Consider the following 15,364-nt stretch of genomic DNA (forward strand, 5'->3'; position numbering starts at 1 on the left):
ATGTGTGTTGAATGCAGTTTTCCATTCGTCTCCTTCTCGGATTCTGATAAAGGTGGTATGCATTTCTTAAGTCCAGTTTGGAAAAAATGACTGCTTTGTGAATTGGTGTGAATGTTGAATCTAGAAGTGGGAGAGGATACTTATTTTTGACTGTGATGCTGTTTAGACCTGTATAATCGATGCAGGGTCGCAAAGATTTGTCCTTTTTCTCTACAAAGAAAAAACCGGCTCCCACTGGGGAAGAGGAGGGACGGATGAGGCCTGCAGCGAGGGAGTCGTTTATGTAATATAACACCTCTGCTGGAAAAAGAATGGTGATCTGAAGTTATGCACATATTTCAGGTGGCTCAATGCTCCCACAGTCAAAGATGTACACCTCCTTCCTCATCAAGCCGACGTTCTTGCCACGCTGGGAGGCAACGCCTTTTTCAGCACCATGGACCTAACATCTGGTTACTGGTGTCCCACTGCACGAGGATGATAAGAAATTCACTGCCTTCTCCTCACTTCTTGGGTTGCATGAGTACAATCGTGTGCCCCAGGGGCTTTGTAGCAGCCGGGCGACCTTCATGAGAATGATGCTCTCAATCTTCGGTGATCAAAACTTTCAAAGCCTTCTCTGTTACTTAGATGATTTGTTGGTTTTCGGTCAATCAGTGGAAGAGAGTTTGCAGAGGCTTAAGGTAGTGTTCCAGCACCTAAGAGCACACAACCTAAAACTGTCTCCATCTAAGTGCTACTTTTTGAGAAGGTCAGTTAAGTTTTTAGGACACATCATCTCTCAGGAAGGGATAGCCACAGACCCAGATAAGGTGCAGGCCATTGCCAGTGTGTCTGAGAGTGATATTATGGAGCCGGACGGTGTCACTCCATCTGTCAGTAAGATCCAGTCATTCCTAGGCATGGTAGTGTATTACCAGCACCACATTGAGAACTGCTCCAGGGTGGCAAAACCGCTGTTCCAACTGACCACTGGCAGTAAAAAGCCACAGAGAGGCAAACTAAAGAAGAGGCCTGCTCCATCTTGTAAAATCACTGCAGCAGACTGGACTACTGAGTGTAAGGAGGCGTTTAGTGCTCTGAAGGCTGTGTTGACTGATCAAGTCCTGTTGGCTCACCCTGATTTCTCTCGGCCAGTCTTACTCTCTGCTGATGCATCTAGTAGTGGGCTAGGGGTGGTACTTTCACAAGTGCAGGAAGGTAATGTGGCAGCTAGGTCCATCGCTTTCGCTAGCAAATCTCTGAATCATGCCCAGTCTAAATATCCAGCTCATAGGTTAGAGTTTCTCGCTATGAAGTGGGCTATTCATGACAAGTTCAGTCACTGGCTGCGGGGGCATAAGTTTACGGTCTGGACTGACAATAATCCGCTTAAGTACATACTGACAAAGCCAAAACTCGACGTATGCGAGCAGAGGTGGGTGTCTAAGCTGGCACCTTTTGATTTTGATATTAAGTACATATCAGGGCATAAAAATACAGTGGCAGATGCGTTAAGCAGGGAACCTTTTGTTAGTCTTAGCGTGATGCACAGACTGATCAGAACGCCATACAATGTGCTGTTAGAGGAGGCTAGGGGTCTGCAAGTGACTGATGTACAGAACATGTTCTGTCTTTCCTGTGAAAAACCAGAGGGGAGGGGTTTAGCTTTGTCCATCCAGAGCTCTGTTGAGGTTAGTGGGGATGCAGCCAGTGACAGTGGGAGGTTAACCCATGAGGAAGTGTCTGCCGTACTCCACACTCACCGCCGTTGGGAAGATGGTGCAGCCATGAGGGCAGTCTCTTATGTGCAGCAGATGGAGCAGTTGGTGTCAACAGGCCAGAGCCCATTGCCAGTATTCACTCACAAGGAGCTGTATGATAAACAAAGTCAAGACCCTGTTATCAGTAGAGTGAAATTCTTTGTAGACAGCGGCCGCCGCCCATCTAGATGAGAGAGGGTTCATGAGACAAAGGAAACCAACCGTACATTCAGACAATGGGGGAAGCTCACTACTCGGTTAGGACTCTTGTACTGTGTCTAAAACCACCCTGTGATCATTAAAAGAACATTCCAATATGTTGTGCCTACTGCTCTGAGAGGCCAAGTGTTGAAGGGGGTTCATGATGACGCCGGCCATCACGGCCATCGGCACACACTGTGGCTCACAAGGCAGCGCTTGTACTGGGACTCCTTGGAGCAAGATGTCAGAGAGCATGTACACCACTGCAAGACATGTGTACTCAGTAAAACGCCTGACCCTGAGGCTAGAGCCCCGCTTGTCTCTTAAATCACCACTGCACCCCTTGAACTAGTGTGTATCGACTTCTGGTCGGCCAAGGATACCAACAACAAATCTGTCGAAGTGCTGGTGGTAACGGATCACTTTACTAAACTTGCTTGTGCTTACCCATGTCCAAATCAGTCTGCCAAGACAGTAGCCCATGTGCTGTGGAATAATTTATTTTCCGTCTATGGTTTCCCAGCATGCATTCATTCTGACCAAGGGGCTAACTTTGAGAGTTCACTCTTTGCAGAGCTGCTTCAGATGGCAGGAGTTGAAAAATCCCATACCACGCTATATCACCCTATGGGAAATGGACAAGCAGAGTGCTTCAGTCACACTCTGGGTAGCATGATTAATTCTCTGCCAACTCGTACCAAAGCAAAATGGCCTCAGATGTTGAACATACTTACCTTTGCATATACAGTGCATCCGGAAAGTATTCACACCCCTTCACTTTCCCCACATTTTGTTATGTTACAGCCTTATTCCAAAATGGATTAAATTCCTTTTTTTCTCATCAATCTACACACAATACCCCATAATGACAACATGAAAAAGGTTTTGTAGAAATTTTTGCAAATTCATTAAAAATAAAAAACTGAAATATTGCATGTACTTAAGTATTCACACCCTTTGCTACGACACTCAAAATGGAACTCAGGTTCATCCTGTTTCCACTGATCATCCTTGAGATGTTTCTACATCTTGATTGGAGTCCACCTCTAGTAAATTCAATTGATTGGACATGATTTGGAAAGGCACACACCTGTCTATATAAGGTCCCGCTGTTGACAGTGCATGTCAGAGCAGAAACCAAGCCATGAAGTCAAAGGAATTGTCTGTGGACCTCCGAGACAGGATTGTATCGAGGCACAGATCCGGGAAGGGTACAAAAAAATTTCTAAAACTTTGAAGGTCCCGAAGAGCACAGTGGTCTCCATCATTCGTAAATGGAAGAAGTTTGGATCCACCAGGACTCTTCCTAGAGCTGGACCCCCAGCCAAACTGAGCAATCGGGGGAGAAGGCCCTTGGTCAGGGAGGTGACCAAGAACCCGACGGTCACTCTGACAGAGCTCCAGCGTTCTTCTATGGAGATGGGAGAACCTTCCAGAAGGACAACCATCTCTGCAGCACTCCACCAATCAGGTCTTTATGGTAGAGTGGCCAGACGGAAGCCTCTGCTCAGTAAAAGGCACATGACAGCCCACGTGGAGTTTGCCAGAAAGCACCTAAAGGACTCTCGGACCATGAGAAACAAGATTCTCTGGTCTGATGAAACCAAGATTGAACTATTTGGTCCTGAATGCCAAACGTCACGCCTGGAGGAAACCAGGCACCTCTCATCACCTTGCTAATACCATCCCTACAGTGAAGCATGGTGGTGGCAGAATCATGCTGTGGGGATGTTTTTCAGCGGCAGGAACTGGGAGACTAGTCAGGATCGAGGGAAAGATGAATGGAGCAAAGTACAGAGAGATCCTTGATGTAAACCAGCTCCAGAGCACTCAGGACCTCAGACTGGGGCAAAGGATTACCGTTCAACACGACAACGACCCTAAGCACACAGCCAAGACAATGAAGGAGTGGCTTCGGGACAAGTCTGTGAATGTCCTCGAGTGGCCCAGACTTGAGCCCCATTGAACATCTCTGGAAAGACCTGAAAATAGCTGTGCAGCGACGCTCCCCATCTAACCTTACAGAGCTTGAGAGGATCTGCAGAGAAGAATGGGAGAAATACCCCAAATATAGGTGTGCCAAGCTTGTAGCTTCATACCCAAGAAGACTTGAGGCTGTAATCGCTGCCAAGGGTGCCTCAACCAAGTACTGAGTAAAGGGTGTGAATACTTATGTACATGCAATATCTCAGTTTTTTTAACTTTAATACATTTGCAAAGATTTCTACAAACCCTTTTTTGCTTTGTCATTATGGGGTATTGTGTGTAGATTGATGAGAAAAAAATGAATTTAATCCATTTTGGAATAAGGCTGTAACATAACAAAATGCGGGGAAAGTGAAGGGGTGTGAATACTTTCCGGATGCACTGTAACTGCACAATTCATGAGCCCACAGGATTCCCACCCTTCTTTTTAATGTTCGGCTGCACCCCAAGACTACCTGTTGATGTTATGTTTGAGAATGTCCTCTTGGATGGAGATACAGTGGATGTGGACAAGTATGTACAGTCACTGGGAAAGGATCTGAGGGAGGCAATGACACTAGCTCAGAAACATGCGGAGAAGCAGCAGTCCAGGCAGGCTGAGGTGTATAATCGGAAGTTAAAGGGACATTCTGTAGAGAAGGGAGATACGGTTTTACTGACAAATAAAGGGGAGCGTGGGAAGAGAAAGCTAGCTGATCACTGGGGGAATGCTGTCTACATAGTTGTTAGTAAAAATTATGCATAGTATCCACCACCCTGTCACGGGCAGGATTAGACTGTTCATCGTAATTTGATTATGCTGGTCAACTTTCCGCCTCTGCCATCATGGGATGAGCCCGAGACTGAGGTGCCCTCCCTCAGCACTGTCCCAAGTGAAGAGGTGACAGAAGACACAGATCGGGATGAGTTGAGTAATGTCAGAACTGCAGGCAGAGGGACATGTGGATAATGTGGAGACTGAACAGAGACAGGACTCTGAGGATCATGGAATCATGGATGAGACACCTACCTTTGGAGAGCATGGGACAGGATGGACTAGACATGGAGGATGGATTGGATGATTCATACTCAGTGATTGTCTACTAGGATAGCGATCAGTTGTCAGACACTACCGCTGTTGAATCTTTCACTGAGATGTGATGGCTCCGGAGAAGGCCCCCTATGAACCACCCTTGCCAACACCTGTGAATGAGTCAAAGCCAGCCACAGTAATTGACCTGCCGAGTGTATCTGCTGACACTCAGAGAGAGGGGATTCGTACTAGGCTGGGTAGGCTGGTCAAACCAGTTAACAGGCTGATTCAGATTATGTCCACACAGAGCCAAGGTTTAACTATTGTCTCGGCGTAGGATGTTTATGCCAAATTTTTTTAATTTATCTGACTTCCTTTGAGGCTTATTGAAAGTTATAAGCCTGTGGTGGTCATCGCTGTCTATTGCATTAGCCATAACTTGGTAACCTTAGGTGTGATCCGAGAGTATAAATGTGTACATGGCATGTTTTTCTATGGTTGGGTGAGGGATTAGCTACCCCTTATCTTTCCTAGTCCTTTGCAGGATAGCCTTTCGACTGATCAACCTTTTGTGGTTTAGAATGACGGGGTTGCACCGGGTTACATGTGACACTATATGAGTGGTATTTCATTTCAGTTTATTGTTGTTTTTTTTTCCTTTCCTGTGGTGGAGGTTACTGATGTGAGCTCGGTTCACTATCTAGCGTAAAACAGTGGGGGTGGATGTGGCAGAGTGATGTTGTTGCGCTAGATTGTGGACTGATTCTTTGATTTGATATGCATTACAGGAATGGCTGGTCTCTTGTTGTGAAAGGTTGCAGAGCGAAGGTTCTAGCGCAGAGGATGATGCCAACTGGTTTTGTTTGTGTGGGTGACTTCCTGGTTTCGTATCGACTTCTTGCAATGCACTGGTGCATATATGATGGTCAAAGTACATTTTGGAAGTCATTATAAAGTTGATGGAGTCCGGTCATAACATTTTGGAGCTGATGTTTGGTGTTGTGAAGAAGCTGAAATATGGTGGACTTCCATTGTGGAACAGGTTCTTCGTTCGCGCCTGGTGCATTCCCTTTTGCTCTGGACTTTGGAAGAGACGGTTGTGGGCACTGTACGCGGAAGGAGACCTGTATATCCACTGGCGTGTACTGTTTTCATACAGGCCCTGATGGCACTAAATACGATATCATCTACCTGGTCGTTGTAGCGTCGTCAATCACACCAACAAACTACACAACGCAGAGAACCACGCTACACTTACTAGCTTTGTCACCTTGTTGATAATAGGTATACCTAGATCTCGGGAGATTCAGTAGCTTGATGAGATTTGATTACATCAAATTCTGATTGTAAAATGAAACCTTCCTTGTACACATCTGAAGATTGTGAGGTAGCAGGATGTTATCAAGGTGTGAAATCTGTCTATGACCCACATAGGAAATTATTTGGCCTCAACTTAGGCTTGCAGATGCAGAGATAACTGGAGTTTCTCTTGTGTCCAAGAACAAATCTATTTGATTATCAAGAATTGTTACAAAATCTTGATTTGGCAGCAAGTGGGTGTTTAGATGGCATGAAGGCTGGGCTATCCAAATCTATAAAATGAAAATTCATACTCTTAAGTCCACTGTCATCTCCATTGTTTTGCGCGTGTTCAACTTCAGGTTGTTATGGCCACACCAGAGGGCCAGCTGATCAAACTCTCATCTATATGCAGACTTGTCACCATCCGGGATAAGGCCAATGATGGTTGTGTCATCTTCAGGAGTTTAACAGATGGGTCACCTGAGGTGCAGTCATTTGTGTAGAGGGAGATGAGTAGAGGGGAGAGCACACATCCCTGGTGCCGATTGTCCAGGTACTGGCATCACCAGCTACCTCCTTTCTGTCAGGAAGTTTTTAATCCACTGGCAGATGGGGGCTGGTACAGTGAGCTGGGTGAGTTTCAGAATCAGAATACTTTATTCATTCCCGAGGGGAAATTGGGTTCTATTACAGACACTCACACTTTAATAACTAAAACTAAGAAGATACAAGATAAGAAAATAGAAACACAAACAAATAGAAATAGAAGATAAATAAGAAATAGAAATAGAAATAGAAATAAGAACAAAATATACTGCTCAAAAAATAAAGGGAACACCTAAAAACACAATATAGACCTCGATGAATGAAATATTTCAGCTGAAAATCTTTATTTATTAGACAGAGGAATGTGTTTAGAGCAAAATAACCTAAGAATGATCAATGGAAATCAAAATCATTAGCCCATTAAGGTCTGGATTCAGAATCATACTCAAAATCAAAGTGGAAAATGAGAACATAGGCTGATCCAACTTCTGTGGAAATTCCTCAAGACAATTCAAAATGAGGCTCAGTAGTGTGTGTGGCCTCCACGTGCCTGTATGCACTCCCTACAACGTCTGGGCATGCTCCTGATGAGACGACGGATGTTCTCCTGAAGGATCTCCTCCCAGACCTGGATCAGGGCATCGGTCAACTCCTGGACAGTCTGTGGTGTGACATCGCGTTGGCGGATGGTACGAGACATGATGTCCCAGAGGTGCTCAATTGGATTCAGGTCTGGGGAACGTGCAGGCCAGTCCATAGCATCAATGCCCTCGACATACAGGAACTGCTGACACACTCTGGCCACATGAGGACGAGCATTGTCATGCATGAGCAGGAACCCAGGGCCCACTGCACCAGCATATGGTCTGACAATGGGTCTGAGGATCTCATCCCGGTACCTAATGGCAGTCATGGTACCTCTGGCTAGCACGTAGAGGTCTGTGCGGCCCTCCAACGATATGCCTCCCCAGACCATCACTGACCCACCGACAAACCGGTCATGCTGGAGGATGTTGCAGGCAGCAGAACGTTCTCCACAGCGTCTCCAGACTCTCTCACGTCTGTCACATGTGTTCAGTGTGAACCTGCTCTCATTTGTGAAGAGCACAGGGCGCCAATTGCGAATCTGCCAACCAAGATGTTCTCTGGCAAAGGTCAATCGGGCTGCACGGTGTTGGGCTGTGAGCACAGGCCCCAATTGTGGACATCGGGCCCTCATACCATCCTCATGCATTCTGTTTCTCAGTGTTTGAGCAGAAACCTGCACATTAGTGGCCTGTTGAAGGTCGTTTTGTAGGGCTCCGGCAGTGCTCCTCCTGTTCCTCCTTGCACAAAGGACCAGATAGCGGTCTTGCTGCAGCCCCCTCCACGTCTCCTGGTGTACTGGCCTGTCTCCTGGTACCTCCTCCATGCTCTGGACACTGTGCTGGGAGACACATCAAATCTTCTTGCCACAGCACGCATTGATGTGCCATCCTGGATGAGCTGCACTACCTGAGCAACTTCTGTAGGTTGCAGATACCGCCTCATGCCACCTCTAGTGGTGCGGGCACTAGCAAAATGTAAAACTAACCAAAGATCGGCCAGAAAAGATGAGGACAGGCAAATGGTCTGTGGCCACCACCTGCAAATCCATTCCTTTTACAGGGGTTGTCTTGCAAATTGTCTAATTTCCACCTGGTGGAAATTAGACAATTTACCAAAAGGTGAAATTGATTCACAAATCAGTGTTGCTTCCTAACTGGACAGGTTGATATCTCAAAAGTGTGATTGACTTGGAGCTACATTGCATTGCTTATGTGTTCCCTTTATTTTTTTGAGCAGTGTATATCAACAAGCAAAATGTGGAAGATAGCTGGGATAATGGTGGTGAACGCTAAACTGAAGTCCGCCAACAGAACCCTTGCATATGGCCCTGGGGAGTCAGAGTTGTTGGAAGATGCAGTGCAAGCCTATGTTGACTGCATCATCCACTGACCTGTTTGCTCGGTAGGCAAACTGCAGGGGGCAAGCACGGGATCTGTGGTTTCTTTCAGGTGGGCCAACAACAGTCTCTCAAAGGATTTCATGATCACAGATGTTAGGGCAAAAGACCAGTAGTCATTTAATCCTGTGAAATGGGATGTCTCGGGGACTGGGATGATACCGGAGATCTTGAAGTAGGAGGGGACTTCACACAGCTCCAGTTATCTGTTGAAGATCAGTGTGAAAATGGGGACTAGTTGGTCATCACATACTTTTAAGACAGGAGGGTGACATGTCATCTGGGCCCAGTGTCTTCCTAGTCTTCTGTCTCCGGAAGAGCTGGAGCACATCCTCAACACAGATCCTGAATGCGGGTGGATGTTCGGTGGGGAGGGCAGAGGGGCTGGCCGGGAGTGCAGTTGGTTTCATACTGTGGCCGGAGAGGGTGAGGGAATGGTCTCCTGTATTTGGTCATGTCTTTCAAACCACTCTGGACTGATGATGGGTCGTTGGCCGAAAACCTGTTTTTCAACTTTTTAGAGTAACACCTTTTTACCTCTCTGATCACCTTCATGAGTGTATTTCTAGACTATGTTATACTGGATCCTATCTCCACTCCTTTAGACTTCCTCTTTGGCCTGACGAAGCTGCCCGAGTTTTGCTGAAAACCAGGGCTTATCGTTAGTAAAGGTACAGAAAGTTTTGGTGGGTACAGACATGTCCTCGCAAAAGCTGATGTAAGATGTCACCGTGTCAGTAAGTTCGCCCAGGTCTGTAGATGCAGCCTCAAAAACACTCCAGTAAGTGCAGACTTTGCAGATTTTGGTTTCTGTCTGTAGGTTGGGATAAGATGAATAAGACAGTGATCAGAAGTCCAGGGATGCCCGGGGGACAGAGTGATAGGTGTCCTTTAATATTGTGTAGCAATGAGCCAGTGTTTTTGTCGCTGGTGGGACATTTAACATGCTGTCTGTATTTTACCAGCAGCCATACCAACACGTACCCTGGCTCTGCCAAATGATGGAAGCTAAGCAGGTATGAGCATGGGTAGTACTTGGATGGAAGACCTCTCGGGAGTTGCTGCTGGAAGTGGTGTTGGTGGGCCAGTAAAGGGCCGTCTTCCCTTTGGTCTTAATTTAAAAAAAACAAAACAAAAAAACAAAAACAAACAAAAAACACCAAATATAATAAGTGCAGTGACGGGGACACTATGCTGTAGGAGATGCCTTCCTTCAGATGAGACGTTAAACCGAGGTCCTGAATCACTGTGGTCATTAAAGATCCTATGGCACTTATCACAAAGGGTAGGTGGTTCCCCGGTGTCCTGGCAGCATTCAATGATATTACATAAATTAAAGAATTAAAAGTTCTTCCCTGCTGTATGTGATCAGTGAGTGGGCGCTGGAAAAAAAAAGTACAAGAGAGCACAGAACAGAGGCCATCGTTGTCAGCGCCATGGAAGATGATGGAAGATGGTGGAAGACGGTAGAAGATGGTGGAAAATGGGAAGTAACTAGCCACCATTCCAGACCTGCCAACCACAGAACGTTGTGGTTCAGGGTTGAAACGCCTGAGGAAAGTTGGATGCCACCTGATGACATCCTCTCCTGGCCGAAAGCTTGGCTGAAGGTGTTAGCATCTAGACATACCTACTTGTCGTAAGTATATAATATTATATATAATCATAATAAGTAATAAAGTTATGTTAACGTATGATATAATATATAAGCAATATAAGTTATTAATTATTCAACCATAAGAAAGCTGTATAGTACTGAAATACCTGCTGTGCATACATACCTACCTCCAGGATCCTATTTATTATTCCATTTATTTCTCCTGATTTATTTTTGTTTGTTTATTTTTTTGTTTTTTGTTTTTGTTTTTTGTTTTTTTGTTTTTTGTGTGTGAGTGATATATGCAAGTACTGGAAGCTGCTGTACACTGGAGTCAAATTCCTCGGATGCATAAGCACTCATGGCCTATGAAGTTGATTCTGATGATTTCATGTAACTTTGGGTTGATATTGGAACAAGATAGCGAACAGGAATATCGAAATGATCAAGTTTGAGTAATTTACCATGTAACAGCAAAATGAAAGACAGGACTTCTTGAATCTGGCCAATGTGAGTGTGAGTCTCACCGACATACAGCTGGCTGGAGAGCTCCAGTCTGGTCTGTCCCTGTGTGGGAGCCGGGCGGATCTCTCCATGTTGTCCATCAAGTAGCAGACTTGCCTCTTTGACGTTCCTATCTGCCTCCACACGATGCCACTGGTCGTCATTAAGCGGAGTAGGAGAACGCACACTGAGTTCCTCCACGCCATTTCCCACGTCAAAAGAAAAGGAAATCACCGAGGCAGCTGTGAGTGGCAGGAAATGACATCACAGGTTAACGTAACATGGAGTGCTGCACTTTCCCAACTGATATTTAAATGGAGGATGTGCAGGAATGACTAATGGCACCAGAGACTTCTCCTTGCTGCTATCTCTTCACTTCATGAGCTGCACGTGTTGTAATTATGTGCAAGTCCATCTTCATAATCAGTAAAGGCATTCAATTGTCGAGTTTATCTTACTAAAGTAAGATAATAAGATATGATTGATTTTACTACATAATACCCTGTGAAGTTGTATTATGTTGTAAAATATAATCATCAAATTAGGAATCTTTCACATGAAACAAATGACAAAAAAGGTGTTCCTGAATCCTCTATTGGCAAATATTGAATATCAAATGACTTGGATCTGATGCAAGGAAAAAACAAAATAAAATAGGAAATCCAGACATCCTTAACTTGAATAAAAATTGAGTGACAGGTTTTTTTCTACTGTTTCATCCAACCCAGATGTAGTCTGTCCACTTGACAATAATGTCTGGATCAAAACTGACTCAGAAATTCAATACAATATAATAACAAGAATACACATGACAATGACTTGTCATTCCTGAGAAATAATTTTACGTTTTTGTACATTCCACATAGAAACACATGCACATACTGCACATTCACACCTCCCTTTCCGCTCACCCCTCAGTTCGATGTGTATGAAGTTGGTGCTGCCAAGGTTCTCCAGAAATACTCCATAGACTGAAGAAGTCTTGAAGTAGAAGGAGATGTCAGCACTGGTCTCTCCTCTAAAGGCAGGGAAGTGCAGGTAGGAGGCTGGGCTAGTAAAAGACGCTGCATTCCAATAGTTACCTAAGATAAAGAGGGGGTACAGGGAGCTTCTTGACATATAAATATAACTCAATGATGAAATCCATTTGAGAGGTCCTAACAGTATAAATCCTCTCATAAAATATTGAGTTTTAATTAATTCGCTGATTCTTTCAATTGCCTAAAATTCATCCTACTCATTATTGTGTATCCATCTTCACTTTTTTAAGAAGTCCTCAGCCAGCAATGTCAGAATAAGATGAGCATTGTCAGCCTGCACAATAGGCCTGCATATGTGAAAGTGAGACTGGCTAAGATAACAGTGATCTTAATGCTGATGTAAATGCCAATAAATTACTTAGTGAACGAACTAGCGGATGAATGGTTTGAGAATCAAGATTCCATCTGATAACTTTTGTGAGGTTTGGTCTGAATATCATCTGTGCCATGTTTGGTGTAGATTGGGCAAACTTTGTGACCAGTGGGGGGGGGGGAATTAAATTATGATATATGTAGCCTTTTGGCTGGGAGGATTTGTCAAAAAGGTTTAAATACTATTTTGAATTTAATGTATTTGTATTCTTTAAATATCTAATTAAATAACTATAAATAACCCAGCCACTGAGGATGAATAAGCCAGTGCATTCTTAGTGCCGGTCCCAAGCCTGGATAAATGGGGAGGGTTGCATCAGGAAGGACATCCGGCGTAAAACCTTTGCCAAATCAAATATCCATACCGGATCGGTCGAGGCCCGGGTTACCAACGACCGCCACCAGTACTGTTGGTCAGCAGGGTGCCAGTGGAAACTATGCTACTGTAGGGCAAAGGAGAAGGGGAGGGGGAAGGCATGTCCAGAGGCAGCGAGAGAGGAGGAAGGGTAGGAGTGTGGAGGTGAGAGTCAGAATTTTGAATGCTGGCAGTATGACTGGTCAAGGGAGAGAGCTGGCTGATATGATGGAGAGAAGAAAGGTAGGTATAATGTGTATAAAAGAGACCAAGTGAAAGGGGAGTAAGGCCAGGAGGTGGGTTCAAACTCTTCTATCATGGTAAGAATGGGAGGAGAAATGGGGTAGGGGTAATTCTGAAGGAAGAGTATGTCAGTGTCTGTTGGAGGTGAAGAGAGTGTCAGACAGAGTGATCAGTATGAAGCTGGAAATCAAAGATGTATTGATAAATGTTATCAGTGCATATGCCCTGCAAGTTGGGTGTGAGATGGAGGAGAAAAGAGAACTCTGGAGTGAGTTGGATGAAGTGGTTGAGAGGGTACGTAAGGGGGAGAGGGGTGATTGGAGCAGAATTCAATGGACATGTTGGTGAAGGGAACAGGATTGATGGGTAGGTATGGTGTCAAGGAGAGAAATGTAGAAGGACAGATGGTGGTGGATGTTGGAAAAAGGATGGAAATGGTTGAGGTGTATACATACACTATATGTACAAAAGTATTGGGACACCTGGCCATTATACCTACAGGACCTTTTATGACATCCCATTCTAAATCCATAGGCATTAATATGGAGTTGGTCCCCCGCTGTTGAAATTACATGCCATCATGGACAATGTCTCCCACCCACTCCAGGGTGGGAGACAGGAGTACTTTTAATAACAGACTCATTTTGCCGAAAAGCACCACAGAGTGCCACAGGCGGTCATTCCTACCTGTGGCCATCAAACTTTACAACTCCTGCCTCAGACTGTCAGACAATCTGAGTTAATGGTCATTGGATTGGCCCTGTTGAGTTTTGTTTGTGCTGCTTGTTGTGTGCTGCGGTAGTGCAGTATAGATAGGGTGCTATGTGCACCATGCTTGTTGATATATTTTGTTCTTATTTCTATTTCTTATTTATCTTTTATTTCTATTTCTTTCTGTTTCTATTTTCCTATCTTGTATCCTGTTAGTTTTTAGTTATTAGAGCGTGAGTGTCTGTAATAGAACTCAATTTCCCCTCGGGGATAAATAAAGTATTCTGATTCTGATTTTCTGAAGATAAAACAGCGTCCACTCTTCTGGGAAGGCTTTCCACAAGATTTTGGAGTGTGTCTGTGGAAATTGTTGCCCATTTTATCCAGAAGAGCATTTGTGAGGTCAGGCACTGATGGTGGACGAGAAGACCTGGATCGCAATCTCCATTCTAGTTCATCCCAAAGGTTTTAGATGGGGTTGAGGTCAGGGCTCTGTGGGGGCCAGTCAAGTTCTTCCACACCAAACTCATCCAACCATGTCTTAATGGACCTTGCTTTGTGCACTGGGGTGCAATCATGCTGGGACAGAAAAGGGCCCTCCCCAAACTGTTCCCACAAAGTTGGAAGCATAGAATTGTCTAAAATTCTATGCTATGGTATTCTGAAGCATTAAGATTTCCCTTCACTGGAACTAAGGGGCCTAGCCCAACCCCTGAAAAACAACCCCAAACCATTAACCCCCTCCACCAAACTTTACAGTTGGCACAATGCAATCAGGCAGGTAACGTTCTCCTGGAATCCTCTGAACCCAGACTTGTCTATCAGACTGCCAGACAGAGAAGCGTGATTCGTCACTCCACAGAACACGTTTCCACTGCTGCAGAGTCCAGTGGCAGCGTGCTTTACACCACTCCATCCGACGCTTGGCATTGTGCTTGGCGATGTAAGGCTTTCATGCAGCTGCTCGGCCATGGAAACCCATTCCATGAAGCTTCTGGCGCACAGTTTTTGTGCTGACGTTAATGCCAGAGGAAGTTTGGAACTCTGCAGTTATTGAGTCAACAGAGCATTGACGACTTTTATGCACTTACCCGCTGTGTGACTTTACATGGTCTGCCACTTAATGGCTGAGTTGCTGTTGTTCCTAAACGCTTCCACTTTTCTATAATACCACTTACAGTTGACCGTGGAACATCAAGCAGGGAAGAAATTTCACGAACTGACTTATTGCAAAGGTGGCATCCTATGACAGTACCACGCTTGAATTCACTGAGCTCTTCAGAACGACCCATTCTTCCACAAATGTTTGTAAATACAGATTGCATGGCTAGCAGCTTGATTTTATACACCTGTGGCAATGGGTCTGAATGAAACACCTGAATTCAATCATTAAGAGGTGTATCCCAATACCTTTGTACATATAGTGTATTTCAAGAAGGGGGAGGAACACAGGGTGACGTACAAGAGTGGATAAAAGTGCACACAGGTGGACTATATCTTATATAGATGGCACGATCTGAAGGGGATTGGAGACTGCAAGGAGGTGACATGGGAGAACGTAGCTAGGCAGTATTGGATGGTAGTCTGTATGTGACTTTGGAGACCAAGAAGCGGAAGCGAGTGAAGGCAGAGCCAAATATTAAATGGTATAAGCTGAAGAAGGAAGACTGTTGTGTGGAGTTCAGGGAGGAGTTAAAACAGGCACTTGGTGGTAGTGAAGAGTTGCCGGATGGCAAGGCAACCACTTCAGAAATAGTGAGGGAGACAGC

General features: G+C 44.9%; 1 protein-coding gene across 1 annotated transcript in view; it reads right to left on the reverse strand.

Moving 5' to 3' along the window:
- LOC130131967 (contactin-associated protein-like 2) overlaps positions 1 to 15,364 on the reverse strand; it is a 285,127-nt gene that overhangs the window by 49,359 nt on the left and 220,404 nt on the right. The window contains exons 17-18 of the mRNA XM_056301695.1: positions 11,786 to 11,956; positions 10,898 to 11,116 (exon numbers count right to left, since the gene is read on the reverse strand). Of these exons, the coding sequence (XP_056157670.1) occupies positions 10,898 to 11,116; positions 11,786 to 11,956 (390 nt within the window). The remainder of the gene's footprint in view (positions 1 to 10,897; positions 11,117 to 11,785; positions 11,957 to 15,364) is intronic.

Source organism: Lampris incognitus, unplaced genomic scaffold, assembly GCF_029633865.1.
Source record: "Lampris incognitus isolate fLamInc1 unplaced genomic scaffold, fLamInc1.hap2 H_2, whole genome shotgun sequence".
Classification (NCBI taxonomy): domain Eukaryota; kingdom Metazoa; phylum Chordata; class Actinopteri; order Lampriformes; family Lampridae; genus Lampris; species Lampris incognitus.